Source organism: Engraulis encrasicolus, chromosome 9 (assembly GCF_034702125.1).
Source record: "Engraulis encrasicolus isolate BLACKSEA-1 chromosome 9, IST_EnEncr_1.0, whole genome shotgun sequence".
NCBI lineage: Eukaryota > Metazoa > Chordata > Actinopteri > Clupeiformes > Engraulidae > Engraulis > Engraulis encrasicolus.
Genome location: NC_085865.1, coordinates 42,261,628 through 42,286,627, shown reverse-complemented (window position 1 = coordinate 42,286,627; position 25,000 = coordinate 42,261,628). Strand labels below are relative to the sequence as shown.

Here is a 25,000-nt window from a genome sequence, read left to right as displayed (position 1 = left end):
GCCACCTGAACAAGGAACCCCCATACAGATGTGGGACGCTTGGTTCAGGGGGGGTGGGGTAAACCCCATCAACCCAGTGCAATCTTACACAAGACCATTCAATGTGTACACCTTCTCAGAAATGCAGACTCCAGCTGGGATTTTGAGGTGGGGGGAGGCCCATGTTTTGACCCCTCTAGCAAGTCCATCTGCCTTTCACTAAAAATGTGGACTTTCTGACGTCTGGAAGAGCCAGAGGAGTACAGCTTTTTCGCCTTTACATGAAAAGCCGTTTTCCTTTGTGCCTGAAATAGAACAGGGGGAAAACCGAGCCACACTGCTTTTCCATGAGCCCTTTCCCTGATGTTGGGAATGCCAAAAGCGTGCTCTCCCTCTCCCTTTCTCCCTCCCTCTCTCATTCTGAGGTGGAAAACGTTTTACTGCAGTGACCTCGGCTCGACTAATAAGGCTGTTCTCTCTTATAAAGACCAATTAATCCAAAATGTAGATACTACAGTTGGGTGTCAGAAATGTGTACACTGGTGCTGATCATGGAAAGTCGTGATCACGGCCACGGGTGGAGCGAAAACAGTGAGGGATTCTCTTCTATGAGTCAAATCAAACTGAGTGACAAAGACGAGGCAGTGTGCTGTGACTCACTGATGATAGCCCTTTGACCGCGCGCGCACACACATCATATGACCAAGGTGGTATTCGCTTAGTGTCACTTCAGCACTGCCTGAACTGAAGTCCATTGTAGTGCATTAATAAGTCCCACAGTTTTTTTTTACAGCCGCGGGCATTTTCACGCCGTCTTCACGCACGAAGTGTTCTTCAGATCCCAGCGGCAAGTTAACACAATGTTGTGAGAAAGCAGCATTCTCAACCCTCTGCAGTATTACATAACTCATTACTACAACACAGCGTAACTAGTCGACCGATTTCTTGTGACAGGAGGAGGACACAGAAATTAACCTACTGTAAAATGGGAGTTCAGATTTGAAGTTTCAGGACACAACACAACCACCACTTTACAGCTGATTCATATTTCATCGGACAAAACGCTATTTTTATGAACGGTTAGAGCCTTCTGCTTGGCATGATTTTGAAGTGCCATGGCCTTGCCCTGGGATGTGATAATCGACCACGGTTAACTTGGGCACGACTTCTTGCTATAGAACTAGACTCTAGTCGTGTTCGTGTCAAGGGAAAACTAATAACATGTGACATTGTGGACAACTAAATATACTATCTCTTAGTCGTACAGCACGCTGGTGTAACTTTTCGAAGAGCAAGACAGCAACTGTCATAGCACACGACTACATAGTTCATGGTTTACTAACGGTAAAAAGCGACTTGTCAAAATCCTGTCTGCGCTGCGCTATGGTACGTAGCTGCTGTGGGAGCGATGATTTCACATGCGGAACAGAGCATTCGCGTTTTCACTCACCTCTGAAATATATTCCATAGAAAACCTTGGTCTGGTGGAGCGCCGCTGGTGTTATATTGAGGTGGTCTGTACTGTTGCTGTTGATTATGATAGGCCATTTTCCTGCTCCTTTTCCTGCGCTAAGGACTTACGCTTTGCCAACAAATGCCTCTCGGAACTTGCTTCAATCCGCCTCTGACATTCTTCACGCAGAGGCGTGGCATGAAACTAACCATTTCCCCATAAAAAAAAATCACAAACGTCATAGTTCCGCCCACTCAGAACTCCCCAGGGTACTATGCGGAATCTGATTCGTCCACTGTCTGACAGCGTGCGGCACGCATGCTAATTGGGTGGAGCTCGTTTACGATCACTGGAAAATGCACTGTACTGGTATCATTGGTTGGTATCATATGGAGGAAAAATGGAAATAAACGTCTCAAACCATTGAGAAAAATGAGATTGAAAAAGTCCATCATCCAAGACCAAAGATGTTCTTAGTTCTAACAATAGTTAACAATAGACCGTCTCTGCCAAGACATTCAAGTCCTCATTGGATTTCATGGGATGGACTTTCACCGTCTATCTTCCATGCAGAATCTGTAGAGGTGTATATAGGCTATTGCATTAAATTGTAATCTAAATAATTTCCAACACTTTCAGCACCAACATCTAGGAAAGGCTTCTAAATATAATTAATTTGTCGAGGTTAATTATGTGTAACACCTGGCTGTAGCAACTTCTCGTGTCATTGCCATTGGTCGAGGTTTGGCGGCAAAACAGAATGGAACGTGGAGAGAACACTTTCGCGGCAGCAACTCCACTGCACTCACTGGCTCTCTCATAACAGCCAAAGCTGCCCCAGACTGAGAACGTATTGCAAAAAGGTAAGAACATGTCTGAAGTAAATATTAGCTAAACTTTACTTTAGATCTTTACTTAAACTCATGTTGACTTTGGAAGGTGGTGAAAGCAACAACTTCAATCAAACAAACCCTCAATTCCGATATTTTACCTCAGGAAAAATGTTCTACTACCAGACGGTGCTGAAGCGACACACGGGAAGGTTTTCTACAATTTGGTGAGTGCATACAAATACTATATCAACTGAAAATCAATATGCTGATAAAATTGGACTGTTTTATTATTTCGGCCGAAAGACATATTAAGATGTCTGAAACTGAATGAATAGTGTGTTGATGATGGTCATAGCCTCTAGCGCTAGCCTAGCCCAACTCAGCTGATGGTTGAATAAATCAGTCACCTGTCAATGGATGAACTGAAGTCATCTGGGAAAGTTCTTATAGCAGATGTTTTGCGATTGAAATCGAACAAAAAGAACAGTATCACTGATTTAATAATAATAAAAAGACATATGCATTCATGGTTTAGTAGCTCACGTCGAGCCTCTATTCACAGAGTGGTTTACCTTAGTGTAAAAAAAATTGAAGGCGATTCTGAGTAAAACATACAACACCGGCCAAATAGCTGGCGACCATGTTGCAATCCACAATTTCTGTCATCACAATGGGCTAAATGTATCAATTGTAAGCACATTTCAATTTGTTGCATATGATCCATTAGTAGAGTTAGCAAGAATTTCACACACACTCGGATGACAATTTTACCTCAGAATGTAGGTACCTTCTGGTCTGGTTTTTGCTCAAAACATGACACAGTTCTAATTTCAACAGGAGGCTGGTTTCAGCATTTGGCAGCCTAATGGATAAATGCCATTTCACAACGCCCTGTGCGGATTTTAACCTAGTATTGGCAGAGGACGCGTCAACTTAAGCGTCAACTTAAGGAAGAAAAATCCGCACTCACAAACTGCGTCTCATTTATTTATATTACCACCATGTCCAAAAAGCAAACGCGTTTCGGCTAACAAGCCTTCATCAGTGCGTCACCGTCTCTGCCAAGACATTCAAGTCCTCATTGGATTTCATGGGATGGACTTTCACCGTCTATCTTCCATGCAGAATCTGTAGAGGTGTATATAGGCTATTGCATTAATTGTAATCTAAATAATTAGATGGCCGAAACGCGTTTGCTTTTTGGACATGGTGGTAATATAAATAAATAATGAGACGCAGTTTGTGAGTGCGGATTTTTCTTCCTTAAGTTGATTTTAACCTAGGCCCGCACAACCAGTAGTGTGCCATAATGTGACCACACAGTATGAGACTATTGTATTTCATATGTACGACGGGGTCCATAGGTTAAAGGGTTGGGTTGCATTAATTTTCTCTAAAGTTTAGACACAAGACAAATGAGAATGTTTGAGGCCTCTGGTGTGTAGCTTGTTACTGCAGATGGGGTCGCCGGTGGGCTTATTCACTATTTGCTGTAGATGCTCGATAATACATTATAACAACATTGCTATGACATTACTAAGGGGCTAAAGTAACAGATTAAGACATAGCCATTACAATCTTGGTGACACAGTAAGGTTATAACATAGGCTCTATTATGGTAATTTTCCTATAAGGGGAAATGGCTCCATAGGTTAACTTTTACCACATTGTGTGTCTATTTCAGGCTTGCAGCAACTAAAGGAGTGAAGATAACCAGGAGAGAGATTCTGAAAGTGAACATCATTCGAACATGGTAAGGTGCAGTGCAGACACAGTCATAGTGTGTTCTTTTGTGAGTATATGGGAGAGGGTGTTAACCTTTGTTACAGGATAGAGATGAAGATTGAGATAGGAAATGTGTGAGAGATATGCTTTGGATATGACCACCTGAGTCCTCTGTGATTATCTGTTTGACCACATTTGACAGCGCTCCATTGAACTCAATGCAAAAATCGCATTTTTAAAGTCGGTTTTAGCAAGATATAACGGTCATATTATTATTAAAATATGATTGGTAATTGTGCCTGGGGTATTTGTGACAAAGTTGCAAGTTTCCTAGGGAGGTAACAGGAGGTATTTTCGCTTTCCAATTATCGTTTTCCCTAAACCGGTCTAAGCAGCTGGATAGTCTGGCTTGAAGGGTCTCGGCATCCTCACACTGACTCGACTAGAAAGCACACGGATCAGCAACCATACTTTTTGTGCTCCAATCATGCCACCATCTCACTCGTGTAACTTTTCAGTTAGGTTGTAAGCAAAACACAAACCTGTTTCAGGGTAGGATTTTGGTTTTCTGTCCTAATTAATGAAGAAACAGCGCTAGCAAAGTCGCCCAATTTACAAGGGCGCTTCCAAAGCGGTAGAAGCGTGGCGTTCCATTATTTTCCGTTGGGACGCGGCAGCGAGGCGAGAGGTGGTGACGTAGGGAAGCGAGAGTGGCGGGCGGTGGGCGAGCAAGGCGAGAAAGTTGAGCTTGGCTGAAAAATGTAGCGGCACCGCGAAGCGTTAACCAATGGGAGAGCTTTCAACGCCATGACGTCACGTGCGTCACCAGCACTACTGGGATATTAAAAATGGAGGCTGTTTTGATTTCGGTGGTGTCAAATCTGCCGATCGTTTTTCACAGATGGTTTTAAAATAAATGACACTTGGGTTAAGGTGACCAATATATTCGCTCCTGTTTCATCATTTTTATTTGTACATACAGTGTTTGTGATTGAAGAGAGACGGTTGTTTGACCACAGCATTTGCTAAGCTAAGCTAATTTGACCGGTAAACGATGCTACGTCACCACGCGAGGCGAGCGAGCAGGTTGAAAGCGGGTGGAATTCGCTTACATGTATCACAGCCGTCAGTCACGTCAGGATTGTTTTGACTAGCAGCTGATGGACGTTATTTTGTTAGGCTACTGAAGATATAAACGGCAAACGTTAATGTTACACATTGTTGTGGTAGCTTTGAAGATGACCACAGCCGTGGTTGGATGATTTCGTCTAGCAACTAGTTGAGCTAGGGCTCAAAGATTATGCGAGTTAGCTTACCATGGTGCTGGTTACAACATGCCTACCCAGGAAAGAATTTGAGAGCCCACAACAGCTAAACAACTGTGATGCATGACAGTTCAGGAAATAAATACTTGCATCGACAGTATTATGAATGGATTGATTTTTTTATTTATTACGAGTGAACAACTGCTGCGATTTGCAGTCACTCACTGCATAAATCACGTTGATATCACCGCATAAAATGTTTATCTGTCTGACCTAGCAACGGTAACTGAAGGGGGCGGGGCTTAGCCAAAGGCGAATTCCATGCAACACGGTTTTTGTTATGTTTTTTTTCCCCAGTGGAGTCCTCGGAGTCTCTAATTCCAATGCACATTGAAGACACCACTATACAGAGTGTCTTGAACACAATTGCAATATTTTTTGTAGTGTAGCAGCACTAGACCCAGTCCTCATTTACATAGGATTTATAATCACTTAGATACCAGTATTCCCTTTAAAACTGTGTATGACGTTCTCTCATGTCTTTCTGTGTACTGTTGCAGTGAGGACATTATGGACTACGTGATGGTGAGGGTATTGCCTGAACACCCGAGTCTGCCGAAACCAAGATTCTCGCTATACCTCACTTCCCAGCTCTACTATGGAGTCGTCATCGTGTACCACAAGCAGTGTGGCATCTTGCTGGGTGAGATACAGAAGGCTGCCGAAATTCCGTCATGCCTCATTACATTACATTACATTACATGACATTAACTCGTCAAGACACAGCGTTATACATTTGTTGTTACCAGAATGGCATTGACAGAGTCGTAGTGCATTACTAAAGGCCCTGTGATATGGTCATAGTAGAATAGTACTATGGTGATGAACCTTTCAATGACTATTACAGCGTGCCTCAGATGGTACGGCGTGCATAATGGGGCTACGCACAAAGTGACTTACAACAAAGGACATGACAACAGGGTTCGTACGGTCATGAAAAACCTGGAAAAGTTATGGAATTTGAAAATTCAAATTTCCAGGCCTGGAAAAGTTATGGAAAACGTATTTTTGGTCAAAAGTTTTGGAAAAGTCATGGAAATCCATCCAGTGTTTCATCAATTATCTTTATGAAGTTGATGCCACGGCGTAATAAAATCTAAATGTCCGAGTTCTCGTGGAAATGTTGTCTAGTGCAGGCTGCGTCTGCCTAACCATGTGTTGCCAAATTGAGTGGGTTTCAAATAACGCATGTTGTAATGGCTCCAGGCGGGTTTCAAGCGTTTTTGGCGCTAGAAATCAGTCACACCTGGCAACCCGCCTCGTAACGCGCGAGCTAGATGTAGTGTGTGCGTGGTGGTGAGAGGTAATCATAGCTCTAATCCTAGAAAAGAAATGTGGTTCTGTACGATATTACAGCATGTCGCGAAGTATTACTTCAACAATGAGCGGCTTAACTTTCTGAAAAGATGAAAAACAATGGCTGGAGAGGACGAAAGTTGTGATGTGTCCGTCCGATATGGGCGAAGCAGCGGCACTTGTTAGCCACCTGAAGGGCAAGATACAGCAGGCGGTTACCTCAGGTTAGCAGTTATACGCGTTTTAAAATATTTAGCGGTTCCACTGAAACGTAGCTAATGCCAAAAGGAATACAATCCTAAGACCTGTTTGGTCTTGGTTTAATTTGCCAGATAGGGCACCAAGCGAACCTTTATGCTTTCGGTAAGCCCCGAGATTTTGATATTGATAAGCAATGCACCTGCTGCCTGCGAGTGAACTTGTCCAGTGTGCTGAAAGATTACATGAAATCCGTACAGTAGTCTATGTGCAGCTGACCGCGAGCCAAACGATTACCAATGTCTGCATCACAGACTTCTACTAGAAGTCAGTGGTCTGCATGACGCGCCTGTTTTGAAATACGGTATAAACGGCAGCGTGACTAGAGTTTGAAAAAGTCATCTGTGGCTTTGTTTTCAAATCGGTCAGATCGTTGTAACACAAAATGAAACTCACCCTAGCATCTTGAGTGGGCGTCAGACTAGAACTATGCCACGAACAGTGCAGTCTCTCTCTCTCTTTTTTTTTGCTCCAGCAACGACCACAACAAATGTCAACATTATCACTTACAGGAGCTTTGGACTGTTGTGCTTAGGCAGGTGTAGTAGGCAGGCCTATGATTTCTTACTTGGGCAGGATGAGCATTTATCCATCTCCATAGAGAGCATGTTGATACAAATGTGTCTTCATGATGATTTCACGACCTAATTTGCTATAGGCTGGCCTAGGCCTATTCATTTTCATTTCTGACTGTACATTAGACAAGCAAATTATATAACATTGGTGAATAATAGCAGAATTAATGTAATACAACATGAAGTATAATGGTTGCTTACAGCTTGTAGTAAAAGATAACGTATAGTATGAATATGTTTATTGTTTACATATTTGTAATATAGGCTATGTAAGCTTAATATATAATATAATATGCCATAGTCTATAGTATAAATATATACAGTAATTACATATTTATAATATAGGCTACGTAATATAGCCTGTAATATAGCCTAATACGCCCCCACCCCCCGCGCGCGATTGGTCATTGGTTTTTCGGTCCTGGAAATTCAGAAAAAGGTTTTGGAAAAGTCATGGAAAAGTCATGGAAAAAAATTGGTGAAAAAGTGTATGAACCCTGTGACAAACACCAGCCCGTCTGGCAAGTGAAATATGGTCTGGAGACCACCAACTGAATTTCTCGTAGGGTAGGTGTGGTTCACGAATGCCAATGGGCGTTAGTTAGGCGTTACGAATGTATAATTTGGCATATACGTTGTCCAAAGCCAATCGTGTCAGTTGTATTCAGACAACCTGTGAGCTTCTGTTTGTCGAGTAGTTTGCGTCTTCGTCTTTCCACCCCTCCCCACTCACTGATTGGCTCCCTATCTCAAGCCAGCGCTTTGCCACGAGTGTTCATGTTGTCTTTCCAATTGGAACGATTGTGCAAAGTATCATGGGATTTCCCAGGCTAGAAGAATACAGAAATCCAGTAGCGCATATGTAATTGTGGTATATCATGATACATATCATTACCATGATATAAAGTAATCCATATCGTATTTTTTTTCGCCCAGCACTAATACCACACATTGGCCCTGTACTCTCTGGTCAATATACTATGCACACTCAGGTTCAAACAGAGACACCAAGAGAGCAAAGAAAATGCAAGGAGTCAAGACATGAGAAAACCCTACTCACACACACAGACACACACACACACACACACACACACACACACACACACACACACACACACACACACACACACACACACACAGCTATTGACTTCATCTCAGCTCAGGATAAGATGTAGTAGTAGCACTTTGGTTGTACAAAGTACAAGACTCCCCAGCTAAAGTGATATGTCTGCTGCTGATCATGTAATGCATTCAGGAACCAAAGACATGAACCCAGATGAACTCAGACGCTGATTAGCCTCCATTCTAACGAATATAGCTCCATTTACTCCCGCTGATGATTAGAAAGAAAAGAAGTGAAACACGCCCATTCATCAAGGCATGTAATTGGATCGATTCATCCCTGATAAGTGCAACAGATCAATGGGCTCTCCACATCACTGACATTAATCATCATGAAAATGAACTGAAGGGACTGCTCAAGACGACTATTATCAGGGCTTTTAAAGGGCCGATATAGACATTAGACACACACAGACACACCACACACACACACACACACACACACACACACACACACACACACACACACACACACATGGAGGTAATTGCTATAGAATTAGGGCCCTGGTGTGATCGGGTCATTTGCTGAAGCTGTCTGCTACAAGTGGGTTATGCAAATGCAATGGGCTTTTAATGATGAACGTATTGTATATGTCTGGTCCTGTATGACCTGGCCGTGTGTCTGTGTGCATGTGTGTGTGTGTGTGTGTGTGTGTGTGTGTGTGTGTGTGTGTGTGTGTGTGTGTGTGTGTGTGTGTGTACGATGGCGTGTTTGTGTGTGTGTGTGTGTGTGTGTGTGTGTGTGTGTTGGCGCTCCCTCTCCAGATGAGATCCAGCAGGCTATTGAGAAGTTGCTTCACGTTCAGAGGCATCTCCGCATCGACATGCCGGAGCAAGAAAAGTTAGTAGCAATACTGAGTCACGCTCACCTCCTACACACACACACACACACACACACACACACACACACACACACACACACACACACACACACACACACACACACACACACACACACACAGAAAACACACACACACATATGCACCATGCACACTCACACACATACACACAGTAACACACACACACACACAGACATCCACATACACACATACATACGGACAATCCACACAGAGAGACACACATGCAAGCAAACACACGCATACCACACACATGCTGTGCTCTCACAGTCATCACACACGCATCGTGCGTGCACACACAAACCCTCCCACACACAGACCTTCCCTCAGGTGTCCACCAACACTGTTGTGTGTGGATGGCAGTTTTATTAATGATGGCTAGCATTGTGCTCTTTGTTTCCCTTGCTTTCCTCCTATCATTGTGTCTCCCCTTCTGCTGCTTCTCCTTTTCATTCTTTTTTTTATTCATCCTCTTTGCACATTACTTCATAATATATAATGTGAAAAAAAATATCCATATTGGACCGTATTTTTACCTCTGATACTACCTGTATATGTGTACTGTGTTGCACTACATCTTCATTGGGTCCGTTCGAAACAGGGGGCAGTTGTCCTTCCAGTGAGCTAACTGGACATCGAGTCATGAAGTGTGGATCGAAATGAAAAATTGCTTTATTTCCTCCCTTGGCAGTTGACTGCATTTGTGGGCGTAACTGTGATATTTGAGGGCACCATCAGATGCTGACTTCGCTGCCTTTGTACCCAAAATGCTGTGCGCCACCTCCCACTCAATCGGAAACCTGAAAAAACAAACATGGCTACTACCCAAGCTACCACCTTATAATGCTCTTTATTCTGACACTTACAGATGTTGAGAATTGAAACAATAAATCAACATTGTAGTATCTAAACATGCCCTCGCTAGATCTATTTATAGCCTATTTTACGATTGCACCGTCTGGTGGTCATTCCCCGTTCAAATAGCATGCGTAAGCTAAGCGCTAACGTGATGAACGTAACTCCCGCCATGGAATCGCCGTAAGATCAAATGCGTAGGGCAGCGCACTAGTTAGGGCCGTTCGAAACGACCGCCTCATCAGCTAACTTCACCTGTCTGATCAGAGACCTGTTCATGTAGGAGGGGAGTCATCGAGTCATTGCCTTCAGATCCGAACGCAACCATTATCTATCCATCCATCTTTCCTCCCCACATCTCCCTCCTCCATCCCTCCTCTGTCTGTTTTCTGTCTATTCTGGGCATCTATCTTCATTTCCATCTCTGTTCACAAACACACATCTGAGATCAACAGATGAATAAATGATCATTACCCCTCTCCTCCCTCCGTCCTCCTCTCCCTCTGTACTGTATCTCTCCATCTCCATCTCCTGTGGTCTCTACCTCTCCATCTCCCTCTGTCTCTCCATCGGTCTGCAGGGGGGCTCTTGACATGCCTGACCCCCTGTGTGAGGAGGATGTGGACATTTTCTTTGGAGAGATGCGCTCAGCGTTCCCCAGCCCCTCCCAGCTGAACTTCCAGGTAACACAACTGCACGCACGCACGCACGCACACACACACACACACACACACACACACACACACACACACACACACACACACACACACACACACACACACACACACACACACACTCTCTCTCACACACTCACTCACACACACACACACACACACACACACACACACACACACAATATAGCTCCTCGCATCCCAGCCCCTCTCAGATTCACCTGCAGGTAACACTCACACACACACACACACACACACACACACACACACACACACACACACACACACACACACACACACACACACACACACCAGGGCATGTACCACCAGGGCATACAGGTGCAGGTCAGATGGGCACACAGCACATTTTGCAGTGCTAATTAGTAGAGTAAAGGGTGGAGTATTGATGATCTTTTATTAATGATTCAAACATTGTTCAACAACCCTCGAAGTGTTGAATTAACTGTTGAAATGTACAGTGAAAAGCAAATAGATTGGTGCCAAAATCTTGAATTGTGACATTCAATGGTATTTTTGAGACAAAGTCGGCAACCAGTCTTACTTTGTCAACTTGGGCATGCTGGATTCAGTATGCTGAATGGTATCTGACCTCACTTGACCTCTAGAGGTCCTTGAGGTTTGGGTCTTTTCAGCGTCAAAAATGCCTTTAACTCCCTAAATAAACTGCCAGTTTTGGCACCGGTTGAAAAGTTAAAGACAGACAAACATAGAGGGCACAGTGGCCATCCAGCATGCAGCCTGAGCCCTGAGCACCACTCTCTGCCATCACAACAGCAGTAGTAGTAGGGCGCGCGCGCACACACACACACACACACACACACACACACACACACACACACACACACACACACACCCAAGAGCAGCAGCAGGGCACTTTCAGAATGGATGACTTAACCTCTGGACATACGCAGACAGACGTTGCAGAACACCTCTACACACATGCAGACACACACACGCACGTATAGACACACACGCACACACACATACAGACACACCCAGGCACACAGACTCTCTCACAGACACACACAAAAATACACACACACAAACACACGCCCCCGCCCAGTCAGTTTGAATCACAAGTCAAGGACGGAGCAACGGCAGCAGATCAATATCTCTGCCCCCTCCAGTTAGTCCCTCATCTGCGGCCACTGGTGGTGACATGTGGATTTATGGAGTGCTGCTGTGAGTTGAGGGAGCTGTGACCTAATGCTTTGAGAGAGTTGGTCTTGGCATCGGATGGTTGCAGGTTTGAATCCCTTATCGTTTATGGTCGAAGTGTCCATGAGCAAGCCACCTAAACCCCACACTGCTCTAGGGGCTGGAACCAATCCCCCTGTACCTAATTAACTGCAATTGGCTTTGGATGCAACTGTCAGCTAAGCGTAATGTAATGATGTGGTGTCATTTGTGGAGCATTGTGCTGAGGGAGCCGTGGTAATGACATGTAGTGTGATGTGATACAGCAATGTTGTGTTGCATTTGTCTCTCTTCCTGTGTGTCTCTCTTCCTGAAGATGTTCATTAGGGGTCTTACACACTAGGGCGGTAAAGCGTCGCGGAATGGCCGCGTTTTTTACCGGCATCGGTGAAAGTACATTGAAACTTATCTGTCCTTACACACCAACCGGCGGTAGTCGGGCGTCAGCGGCACGGGAGCTGGCTCCGCGCCGCGCTGCATTTGGAAAATAGAACTCAAACGTATTTTTCACGCCGGCGACCGGCGGTGTCTCATTCAAATGAATGGCAAAGTAGCATGCTAGCTTTGGCTGAGGGGAGGGTTTTGAACAGGACTGGCCACGCACGCCGGCGCTGTCAGTGTGAAAGGCAGAGAAAAACATACCGGCCGAAACTAAGCAGAAAGACTGCGTTCGTCCCGCGACCGTTCCGTTCCGCTTTGGTATGTTTTGCCCCTTATGGTGTACTTAGTGCAATAAACGGTAATGTAATAATGTATTGTTGTGTTGTGTAATATATACATGGGTTCTACATTTTTGTTTTCTCCTGACTGCGCGACACTAGCTGCACGTGGTTAGCCTACAGTGTCTGGCCCCTCCTCACAACATCATGCTTAATGTGTAATATTGTGTGTAGTGTAGTATATCATGTAATGTTATGTGGTGTGTAGTGTAATATAATGTAATGTTATGTTGTGTGTACTGTAACTTAATGTAATCTTGTATTGTGTGTAGTGTATAATATGTGTGTGTGTATGTCTGTGTCTTGTCAGGCCTGGAGTTTTCTGGAGATGTCCAGCCCAGTTCGTCCACACAGGAGCCCCTCCCCCGTGGTGGAAGGTGAGAGGGATTGGATGTGAGGCTGGGATTCAGAAATCAAGATCAGGAACATCATCTATTGTCATCTTATTTGTTGCGCAACTATTGCATGCAGAGGGACTTGAAAGATGACTTTCAGCCTGCCCGGGTTGGTTAGCCTGCCTTGGGTTTGGTTAGGTTAGGTTTCTGTATTAGTCTCCACCAAACAAATCCAATATAAGACACTTTCAATACGTTACCACTGAGAAATACAAAACAAGCTAGGCTAGATAAGGTACAGGCTCAGAAACATTGGATGTCTTAACCCACTGCCCCAGTCCTATCGAGTCCATACTATCCCTCCGTGAACGGGCACGGCTCTAGTCGGCCTGAAGGCAGCAACAGAGAGGCAGAACAGGGAGATGTAGGCATGGGGGTAGCTGAGGGGATTGGGGTAGAGGAGGGGCTGCTTCCCCAAATAACCCAATGACACACTAGTCATGTCCTTGGATATTCCTCGCTTGATAACTTGTCTGTCTGTGTGTGTGTGTGTGTGTGTGTGTGTGAACAGATGCCATTTAAGTGTGAGAGCTGCTTTATCTTTGTGTGTGTGTGATGTGTAAGCGTGTGTGTGTGTGTGTGTGTGTGTGTGTGTGTGTGTGTGTGTGTGTGTGTGTGTGTGTGTGTCCTCTAACTCGTCCTCCGCTGGTTACCCCCATGAGTTCTGGCTTTCCCTCCATTCCGTCTCTCATTATGTCTGCCTGAAGGTGCTGGAGACATTCTCTTTTTTGCTTGCCTGTCCATCTGCACGTGTGTCTGAGAGCTTGTGCATGCACAGATTTTTTTTTTCTGCAGTCATTTTTGAACAGGTGGAATGATTTTCACATCTTTTGTGCTACATAAATACACTGATTTAACTTTTGGCGGCCAACACTTTCAAAACAGCAGACTCTCAAGATGGACGCATCAGAATGCTTAAGGACTGAGCTCCCAATGTTTTCATTTTACCCTAACCCCATGTCATACTTCTCTCCCCTTCTCTCTTCTTCTCTTCTTCTCTCCTCCCCTCAACCTCTCCTCTTCTGTGCTCTCATCTGCTTCCCTTTTCTCTCTTCTCTGCTGTCCTGTCGTCTTCTCTGCTCTCCTCTCCTCTATTCTTCCATCATCTTCTCCTCTTTTCTCTACTATTCTCTTCTCCTCTCTTCTATTCTCTGCTGTCCACTCTCCTCTTGTATCCTCTCCTCTCCCCTCTACTTTTTTCTCCTCCTCTCCCCTCTTATCCTGTCCTCTCCTCTCCTCTGCTTTTCTCTTCTCTTCTGAAATCTTCCTCTCCTCTCTCATCTTGTCTCCTCCCCTCTTCTCTTCTCTCCTCTCCTCTAATTTCCTCTTTCTCTTCTCTTCTCTTCTCTTCTCTTCTCTTCTCTTCTCTTCTCTTCTCTTCTCTTCTCTTCTCTTCTCTCATCCTCTCATCCTTCTCTCCCTCTCCTTTCCTCTCCTCTCTTCTCCTCCCCACTCCTCTCTCCTCCCCCCTCCTCTTCTCTTCTTTCCACAGCCATAGTTGATCTTGGCCACATTGCACTACCCGAGGCGATCACCCTGAGGGAGGATGTGCCAGAGCTTCAGGTCCCTGAGGTGAGTAGACTTGCTGCACTACAGGGCCTCTGCTGCAGAGCCACACTGCTTGCCTGGTTCACACTAGACCATACCACAAGTGGGATATGGTAGGGAGACCGGCTACTACATTTTTCGTAGGGGAGGTGTGGTTTTTGATTGCAAACAAACATTTATTGGCCATTATGAATGTATCATTTGGTGTGACGTAGCCTGTAGCCAATTGTATCAGTTCTATTCAAACAAACTGCAAACTTCCATTTGTCGAGTAATACGCGTAATCATCTTTCCACCCCTCCCTGCTCTTAGATTGGCTCCCTACCTCAGGCTATCACCATCCATGCTTTTTTTAAATTGAAACGATTGGGCAAAGCAGCATGGCATTTCCCAGGCTACCATCACTGATGTAGAACATTAGACTAGAGGTGACATGGCCATTTGCGACAGCACTAGAAATCATAACATGCAGTATACATGGGTTCTCAGTGTTTATCAACACGATGTTATGAGGAGGGGCAAGACACTGGCAGCCAACCACGTGAGCTAATTTTTGGACCGATAGCAGTTTCCAACAATCAGAGGTTGAATTGTGCGCAGCTAGGTTTGCGCAGTCAGGTTATAAACAAAATTTAGAACCCATGTATAATGGAGAACAACTAGAAGTAGGTTCATACAAATACCTTGGTCCATGTATGATCATGTGGCTATCATCCTACAATATCAGGTGGACAACCGTGGCAGACTTCTCGCATTCATGAAGTCAAAGTGCTGCCACCCATTTGTTCCACATAATTGACTGCACCTGTCCTGTGGGCATAGGAGGTAATCAGTGGAATGACCCGTGTAGAGGCAGAAGCAATAAGCATCAAGACTTTTACTTTGTAAGTTAAGGGTCAACGTATCTTCTCACTCATCCATATGTTGATAGAGACAACAAAGACATTAAAGTGACAGGATAAAGTTTGTCCGTTTCTCCAGTTCACAGTGATGCATAGCTGTGGTGTATACTGTACCGGTAACTGTTCCAGTGTTTACGCAAAGCAAGCCTATTTTTTCTGCATACCCTGATTTATTGGCCCCTTTAGTTTCTCTTGTACTGAAAATGAGCCCTGTGAAAAACAAGTTATCCTTTGCAAATGCACGCATTCAATTCCCGTAAACCATCGGTTAGATTAAAGCATTTATTTTCTCATTTCCAATCTAAATGTTTCTCTCCTCCTGGCTGATAATGAACGGGGCCGATGAATGGTCTTGCTAATGGTAAACGCATCTCTGTTGTGATAGTCTCCCAATAGAAATACGGCTCTAAATAGTGTTACGTCTGTGTTTTCATCACAAAAAAATTGTTTGTTGTTTTTGTTTCTTATGTGCCATTCTCTCTCTCTCTCTCTCTCTCTCTCTCTTTTTCTGTCATTCCCTTTTCTCTGTGTGCGTGTGGGCTGTGCCTGTGTGGGTCTGTGTGTGCCTGCATGCTTGTGTATGTGTGTTTTTCCGAGCATGCGTGTGTGTCTGTGTGTATGTGTGTGCATGCTTGTGTTTGTGTCTGTGTCTGTGTCTGTGTATGCATTTGTGTGTGTGCATCAGTTTGAAGGTGAGGAGCTGGTTGAGCCTACAGACCAGGACATCGAAATGCTGATGAGGGAGTCAGGAGTGCTGGAGGAGCCTCCACAACCAGGTAAACACACACACACAGGCGCACACACGCACACACACACACACACACACACACACACACACACACACACACACACACACACACACACACACACACACACACACAGGCACGCGTGCACACACACACACACAGGCACGCGTGCACACGCGCACACACAGGCACACACACACATGCACGGGGGAGCTGCTATCAGAGGGAGAGAAAGAAGGGGAAGAACTCCCACAACGAGGTACACACACACACATTACACACTAACACATGCATGCACACTCATACTCACAAGCTCACACGCACACACACACACACAAACACAAATCTATACACAGAGATGGACAGAAAAAAATGCCATTGATATAATACTAATAGGCAGGCAGACAGGAAAACAGCAAATATGAATGTCCAGCAATATCCCTTACACCTTACAATCTCTCTCCTGTATGCTGTTCCTAAAAACACTGTAATACTGTAATCATTTATTAATACTGCGTTCGTATTCTGATATTATGTTCTCAGAGTTCTTCATCAATTATTGAGGTGGCAGAGCTTTCTGTCAACAAGCCAGCCCACCAACTCAGTAGATGGAGAGAATCATTACATACTGTAGACAGTTGCTGTCAACATACAGTAAAGCCTAAGCCAGATGTACTGTACATGAGGGCTGCACAATAAAAAAAAAATGCTACTTGATAACAGCATGCAATACCTTGATAACAATATTTAAACGATATTTAGAAATATAGCCGAGTGTTTTTCTTGTGACTTTCTTGTCGGTCTGTGTGGGGGGCGTGGCTTTGGTCATGGCATGCTTCTTGCGCATTTGTTGATATTCAGCCAGTGATTGGACGACGACACAGAAATGTTTTACTTGTTAGCGATAACCAAGTCATTTTCGCGATACGCATATTGCCACTCTTGATATTGCGATTTCGATTCATTTTCGATATACTGTACTGTACAGCCTTACAATATTTAATACAGCTCTGTATGAAATATTTCATATCTCAACTGATAAAGTGGGATTCGATTTAGATTTGATGTGGTAATTTGATTGCGTTTCCGTTTGATGTCCAGGTGGCCATGTCAAGTAAACATTCTGTTGTAGCAGCATGCTGACCAGAGGCGATTCCTCTTTGAGTACAAGGGAGGCGCCGCCTCCTGTCCAAAATCACGGAGAAATAGTATGTAAACTAATGCTTTACACGACTTAATATCATTGCTATTTCAGACCCAGCTCCATAGATGCATGTGCTCAATTTAGAGATTAAACCAATCTGTAATAAGATCCCGAGGCTCGCACGAGTTTTTTTTCCGCTCATGACAACGCAAGCGAGTCGAGTCTCAATGGACTTCAATGGCATGTGGGATTGTACGGTTTTTCAATGGCAAAATGCTAAACGGTCATTGGCTATTGCCGTGAAATTTTTTTTAATTTTGAGACTGAGCCTCACTGGGAGTGAATGGAGAAGAGAGAGGAGGGGGGAGGGACCGGAGACTGGAGCTCCGACTTGTGATTGGGTGAACCCCGTGTCAGTAGGCTACAGTAGTTGATTTCATTTCGAAATGCGGATATGTTATTAATTTGACTGAGAAGTTTCGTCGTGGTAACCAGTGGGGAAGCTATTCATTGCGGTGTACTCCAGTTTTGTGTACATATTCTTGTAAACCTAGTGTTGCGAATAAAGTCTTAATAGTGGCACGTCCTTATCCTTTTTAATCTCCCAATTCAAAAGTTGAGGTTGCCTACTTTTCGTTATTGCTAGCTTGTAAGAAAGCTAGAGAGCTATGCAAAATGCCAAGCATTGTGGATTAAATTCTGGCGAATTCCAGTCGTCCTTATGAGGAGAAAATGAATATCAAGGAGCAGAGCAGAGCACTGCCTAATATTGACTTGGTGAAAAAGGTAGGGAAGAACACACGTTTCTTTTGAGCTTTCGTGTTGTCTGATCAACTGGTTAACTGTCAAGTCCCGTGAGTGGCGAGTCCTTGTTTCCTACTGTGTTGGCAATGTCTGGTAAATAATTAAAGATTTTGCGACCTCTAGTGGTAAGTTCAGCCGTGCACCCAGTAATTAACAAAGACAACGAAGGCAAACTCAATCACATCATTATGTGGCGGAGGTAGGCCTAATGAATAATAATAATAATAATAATTAAAGCCGCAAGCGGCGATGACGGGCCCTCGCACGTACATTGCAGGGGCGGGGCATGCCACGTAGCATGTTGCTATGCCCCCCCCTAAAAAATTGAGTGTGTACGACGTTCGGTTCACGAGATATTGAAGAAAAACTAATTAGCATGAATTAGCATTCAAAATTAGCATTAGCATTGTCATGATTAGCATGTTGCTATGACCCCCTAAAACAAAAATGGAGTCTGTACGACATTCAGTTCCCAAGATATTGAAGAATGACACTTTTCCTGCAGTTCCTTTGCCTACCACTTGGTGGCGCTATACCTTATGTACATTTCAGGCTTATAGAAGAGTTAGTGTTCATTATGTGCATACATGTGTGCTTTGCACTGTTTTAAAACACTCCAAACTGAAATGGTGGCCAACTTCCTGTTTTAAAATGCCAAAAAAGTCAAAATATCTCACTTCCTGTTGGGCGTGGCCATATCGTTGTATGGACTTTATTGTTCGCCTTAGTGAGATACACAACTTAAAAAAACTCCCGAGTCTGTAGCTCAAAGTAGATGTTGGCCCCGCCCCTAAAAGTGATTTGGGGCGTGGCCTCAATTTCAGGCATATACAGAAGTTAGTATTCATTTTATCCATACATTTGTGCATTTGCACTGTTACAAAACACTCCAAACTGAAATGGTGGCCAACTTCCTGTTTTAAAATGCCAAAAAAGTCAAAATATCTCACTTCCTGTTGGGCGTGGCCATATCGTTGTATGGACTTTATTGCTCACCTTATTGAGATACACAACTTAAAAAAACTCCCGAGTCTGTAGCTCAAAGTAGATGTTAGCCCCGCCCCTAAACGTATATGGGGGCGTGGCCTCCATTTCAGGCATATACAAAAGTTAATAGTCATCATATTCATACATGTGTGAGTTTGCACCTTTTGAAAACACTCCAAACTGAAATGGTGGCCAACTTCCTGTTTTAAAATTAGATGCCTAAATTCATTAAGCCGCCATCTTGTCAAATTACAAGATATCAAAAATTCCTTCGCAATTTGTCATCGTCAATGCCTTGAGCTCATGTACAACGAATATAAAGAGAGTGCGATGTACGGTTTAGGAGGAGTGTTTCAAATCCCATTACATGTAAATTTGGAAAAAGCCCAATTATCTCACTTCCTGTTGGGCGTGGCTAATGGGTTGGCATAGCAAATTTGTTTGGTTTAGTGAGATACATATGCATATTTTTTTTCGTGGCCCAACGACAAACTATATATCAGCCAGGAACTTCAACGCGATAGGGGGCGCTATTCTGTGCCCGGGGTCAATCCGGATCAGAGCTTCCGGTTCTGAGTAGCGGGAAGCATTTCCAATCACCGTGCAAAAGGGCGAGCCACCAAGTATTTCCCAGACAAAATGAGCAGCCCGAACACGGAGGACAAAGAAAAATAATAATAATCCGAGCAAGAACAATAGGGCCTCGCGCCTTCGGTGCTCGGGCCCTAATAATAACATTTCCCTATGAATAGGCTACAAGGGGGATAATGATTAACAAATTTGTTTCAACAAGAGTCCTTAGTGTGAGGCAGGCCATATGTGGCTCAGGACCAATGTAAGATGTGTGTCAAAATTGCCCCCCCTTTTTTTTGCGTTCTGGACATATTGTAATTGAACAGCCTCCCCTGTTTGACAGACTACCAGCCGCCACTGATGCTGACATCACTTGAACTATGTTATCAGCAGAAGCCCACACAGCAAAAACTACAGACACTGTAGCCGTCAAGCATCTAGGGCCTAGATTGTAGGCTAAAGGTGAAGATGGGTGAATATAATCTAAAACCAAATCGTGGCCGTACTGTTGTGGTAATGGTGAGCAGCCTCCCACGAGCATGCTGGAGGCGAAAAATCCATACAGCTTAAGCGCAGTGAGCCTTGTCATCAGGGCCATCTGACAGCTTAGGCCAAGCCCGGGACAAAATCATCTGAAGCGGGCCCCCTCTCAATCCACACAATATAAGAGGGAATCAATTCTAGGGCCCCTTCATGTTCTTGGGCCCGGGATACCTGACCTATTTGGGCCCCCTTCCCCCCCTTTTGGCTTCCCTGCTCGTCATGCAGTGCAGCAGTTTATATACAGTTAATATACTCCTCAAAAAGCTCCTGGAAGTAGGGAGGGAGACTGTACAATACACTACCTGAAAACCTCACTGTGCCAATAAACTGCCTTGCCTTGCCGTGGTGCAATGGCACAAAACGTACTTCTCACCACCTACTACCATTTTTTATTTATTTATTTTATTTATTTATTTTATTTTGCCGCAATTTAAAGTGCAGCCTTGTTTTGGCAAAGCGACCCATCCATTTCACAGCCAGAAATACATGAGGCCGATAATAACACTCTGCACTCCGTTAGTGTTTCGCGGTGCCAACGCGGTAGCCCCTGGCACTGGGACACTTATACACATTTGGCACCACAAAGAATTTTTAAAAAGTGGCATCAGAGCATGTGATGATTCTCAAGCGAAGTCACCAGATGAGAGATGCACCGTGTAATATAAACCCACATTTTGGGAGCAAAGTAGATCAACTACTGGCCTCCTTAGCGTTTAGCTCAGGGCTTGACAGTGACACACAAGCGCGCACACAGACGTACGCGCGCTCACACACACACACACTCACACACACACACACACATACACCATCCATCTCTGATTGCAGGTCGTTTCCCAGAGGTGTGTGTGTGTGTGTCTGTGTGTGTGTGTGTGTGTCAGGCTGCTCCACATAGTGCAGGGGCAAGAGGCTCTGTTCTGCTGTAAAAGCATCTGTCCATGTCAGTGATAGATGCGATGGAGAACACTGATAAAAACTGATGCTGGGTTTTTTTCATTGTAGTTGTGGACTGGCTGAACAGTCCAAATGCCAACGTCTGCATTTTCTTTCTTTCTACTTTACTCGTAATTCACTATTTTGCACATTCCCACTCTCTTTGTCTCACCTTACACAATGTACTGGCTTTGAAACATTTTGCAATGAAGACACCCCAAAGATTTAATTAGGTTTTGTTGTTCTCCCTCTGCGGGCCTCTTCTTTCCGGTGCCAGCGTCGATATAGCCTTCTATACCCCACTCTTAAGAACTCAAAGACAGTGGTATATGTAGTGAGGAAAGAGGCAGAAAGAGTAGTGTTCATTTGTCCCTATCTCTAACTTCAGTAGCATTAAAGTGCTGTACTACTGTTACACACACACAAACATACACACACGCGCACGCACACACACAAAGTGTACTGCAGTTTGATCCGGAGTGTTTAATCACTGCTTGGGAAAGAGCTGATTCTGGAATGGACGTATGCCAGACTGCGTATAATCTACTCTCCATTAAATCAGCTTTCACCATCCTCTCTCTCCCTCTCTCTCTCTGTCTCTCTCTTGCTGGCTCTCTAAATCCCCTCCTTTTCTGCAAAAGTCACAAGACAGATGGATTTTTTGTAATTGAATTTATTTATTTAAAACAGGAGCGGTGCTCAAATGAACATTAATCTCGTGAAACAGGAGAAGCTGTCTTGGGGGAATGGAGGATCTACCAGAATAGCATCCTCTTCACCTGCACTGACTCACTTGGGAAGTGTGGGGATATATTTAGAAGCACCTTAAATCCTTAAATGAAAACTAGAAATGCATTCTCACAGAAAATGCTGGAAGCGGGCTTGCCTTTTGGGGCAGAGATGAAACAAAGTACTATTGAGAAAACAAAGCTAAAAGAAATCTTGGAAAAACTCCATCCACCCAGTCAGAAGATATGGGCCAAACAATTCAGCCATCTTGGATTCAGCCATCTTGAAAGTGTTGTAGCTCTGCGTTTTGGGGATATACTAAATGACATACATGGTATTTTAAGTTGGCTAAGGAACACTGCATAAGATATAATTTTGAAAATCAACATGGCTTCGACTGGGGTTCGAACATCCAACCCCCATATCCCTAATTCAGCACATTTGCCATTCATACTAAATGACATACATGGCATTTTAAGTTGGCCAAGGAACACTGCATATGATATAATTTTGAAAATCAACATGGCTTTGACTGGGATTCGAACCCCAACCTCCATATCTGTAATCCAGCACATTTGCCATGCATACTAAATGACATACATGGCATTTTAAGCTGGCCAAGGAACACTGCATATGATATAATTTTGAAAATCAACATGGCTTTGACTGGGTTTCGAACCCCCAACCTCAATATCTGTAATTCAGCACATTTGCCATGCATACTAAATGACATACATGGCATTTTAAGTTGGCCAAGGAACACTGCATATGATATAATTTTGAAAATCAACATGGCTTTGACTGGGTTTCGAACCCTCAACCTCAATATCTGTAATTCAGCACATTTGCCATCCATACTAAATGATATACATGGCATTTTAAGTCGGCCAAGGAACGCTGCATATGATACAATTTAGAAAATCAACATGGCTTCGGGTGGGATTCGAACCCTCAACCTCCATATCTCTAATGCAGCGGCATGCATTACCACTAAGCCAAGCAGCTAATTGTCATTCATAGTCCAGCAAGACTATATTACATGGCATTGCAGAGCTGAACAATAGACTTCTAGAATGGTTGCTCGCACCTGCTCGTTAAGAATGGAATCTTGAGACAGTGACAGTTGAAATGGAACCCTTCACTGGCTGCACCTGTTGTGATTGACTGAAAGACAGTTAGTATTGAGCTCTAAACTGGGGAGAAAATGAGAATGAGTTTTTTGTCTTTACAACATCGTTGTAAAAAAACTAAAAGGAGTTGGCACGTGTCCTTTTCACAGATCGGAGTCATGCTTGTGATCTCTCTAACAGTCTTTGAATGAAGTTTATAGGTTAAATTTTTCAGGCACAAATGGACCTCCGTGTGGGACATGCGCTGATCTCTTGAAAAATGCGCTTTTCGAAAGACTGGGATTCTCCATAGACCCAGGCCTGTTTTTTTTACAAACCTGCCATTTAAAAAGTATTGGGAGTTGGGAGATGAAACTTTGAAAATTTGGAGACATCCCATAGAGCTCGCTAACAACGCGTCAACTAAACTTCTAGGTGAAAGTGTTGATGTTTTATGACCGAAAAAGCCTCCTACACTCTAATCTCTAGAGTGGCGGAACTGTCGTTCATGAAGGTTCCACCATGGTTTTGAATGGGGACCCAGGCTTTCACAAAATCGCCAAAAATGGGAAAACGACAAGAGACACAGAGAAGCCTATAACTGTACGCGATCTCCAAGCCGAGCCGGTCGTTTTAGTGTTTGAACGGTGTCTCTATCTCGAAAGGCCTAGGAGGAGATCCATTTTCTATTTTTACTGCCCCTGCACAAGACCAATAATAATAAAAGAAAGAAACAGGACTTAGAGATTACTATAATCGGGCCTTGCTCTGCAAGGGCCATGCTCTGCATGGTCCTTGCTCCGCAAGCCCGCTTAATTAGAAGAAGAGAATAGAAGAAGAAAAGCACAGTAAAGCAAGTGTGCTTTTTGTTGTCATGGCACACATGTTCTAGCCTGATTATCGTCGACTTTCAAATCTCTTCGAGACTTGGTCTGACCTAGAGCATAACAATTAACGTTTCTCAAACAGCATGGTTGACCCACCTCCTTTGGTTTGCTACTGGTGGAGGCCAGAAGAGGCTGTGCCTAAGTCTAAACCATGTATAGCAAAAAAGCCGCACTCCCGGATCAATTTCTTGCAGTTTCAATACTGGGTTAGCATGGCAGACAGACAGACGTTTCGGCCTAAGCCTTCTTCAGCGTCTTTGAGTGCCTAAGTCTAAACCAAACATTTTCTTAGTCCCAATAAAACATCTCTGCCTAAACCACATCACTGCTTTGAACAAGCCTCTTCCCAAGGCCGTTGGAGCTGCTCAAAGTTGATCGCTTCCCGACTAAGTGGGTGGAGTTCCCGAGCTCTCCTGAGCACAGAAAGTACTCGCATTGCTGTTGACCTGACTAGTAGCAACGCCGAAGGAGGGCGCAGCCTGGCCACAGATATACACTTTCACCGATGAACAATTAATTCAGTTGTCAATTGGAAGTGCCACACTCTTTATACAGTATGCATGAAAGATAATAGCAAAATGTAATTAGAAAAAAATCCTAATACACAAGATCAGTGGACCAGGGATCCCTAATTTGCCAAACATCTAACATTTTGACAAGAGGTGATCTTGACAAATGTATCTGTCGTGTCATAGTTGACAGACAGATCCTTCATTTCTAGCTCTGCCTGTGTTATTTATTTGCAGCATCATGTAGCCTAGGGACCCCGAGCCATCTTAATCCGACCCTGGCCATGGCTCAAACAGCTAGAGCACTG

General features: G+C 44.1%; 2 protein-coding genes across 3 annotated transcripts in view; one reads left to right on the top strand and one right to left on the bottom strand.

Annotated features, from left to right (window-relative positions):
* pdcd6 (programmed cell death 6) overlaps positions 1–1,740 on the bottom strand; it is a 32,022-nt gene extending 30,282 nt beyond the window's left edge. The window contains exon 1 of one of the 2 annotated variants that reach the window (XM_063207187.1): positions 1,430–1,740. In XM_063207187.1, the coding sequence (XP_063063257.1) occupies positions 1,430–1,527 (98 nt within the window). In that variant the 5' untranslated portion in view covers positions 1,528–1,740. The remainder of the gene's footprint in view (positions 1–1,429) is intronic. The other variant, XM_063207188.1, reaches the window with a different exon arrangement.
* A 396-nt stretch (positions 1,741–2,136) lies between these two features.
* Positions 2,137–25,000, top strand: part of rec8b (REC8 meiotic recombination protein b) — a 45,782-nt gene continuing 22,918 nt past the window's right edge. The window contains exons 1-9 of the mRNA XM_063207185.1: positions 2,137–2,295; positions 2,429–2,489; positions 3,950–4,018; positions 5,816–5,958; positions 9,332–9,407; positions 10,859–10,961; positions 13,197–13,263; positions 14,774–14,853; positions 16,417–16,507. Coding sequence (XP_063063255.1) covers positions 2,434–2,489; positions 3,950–4,018; positions 5,816–5,958; positions 9,332–9,407; positions 10,859–10,961; positions 13,197–13,263; positions 14,774–14,853; positions 16,417–16,507 — 685 coding nt within the window. The 5' untranslated portion in view covers positions 2,137–2,295; positions 2,429–2,433. The remainder of the gene's footprint in view (positions 2,296–2,428; positions 2,490–3,949; positions 4,019–5,815; positions 5,959–9,331; positions 9,408–10,858; positions 10,962–13,196; positions 13,264–14,773; positions 14,854–16,416; positions 16,508–25,000) is intronic.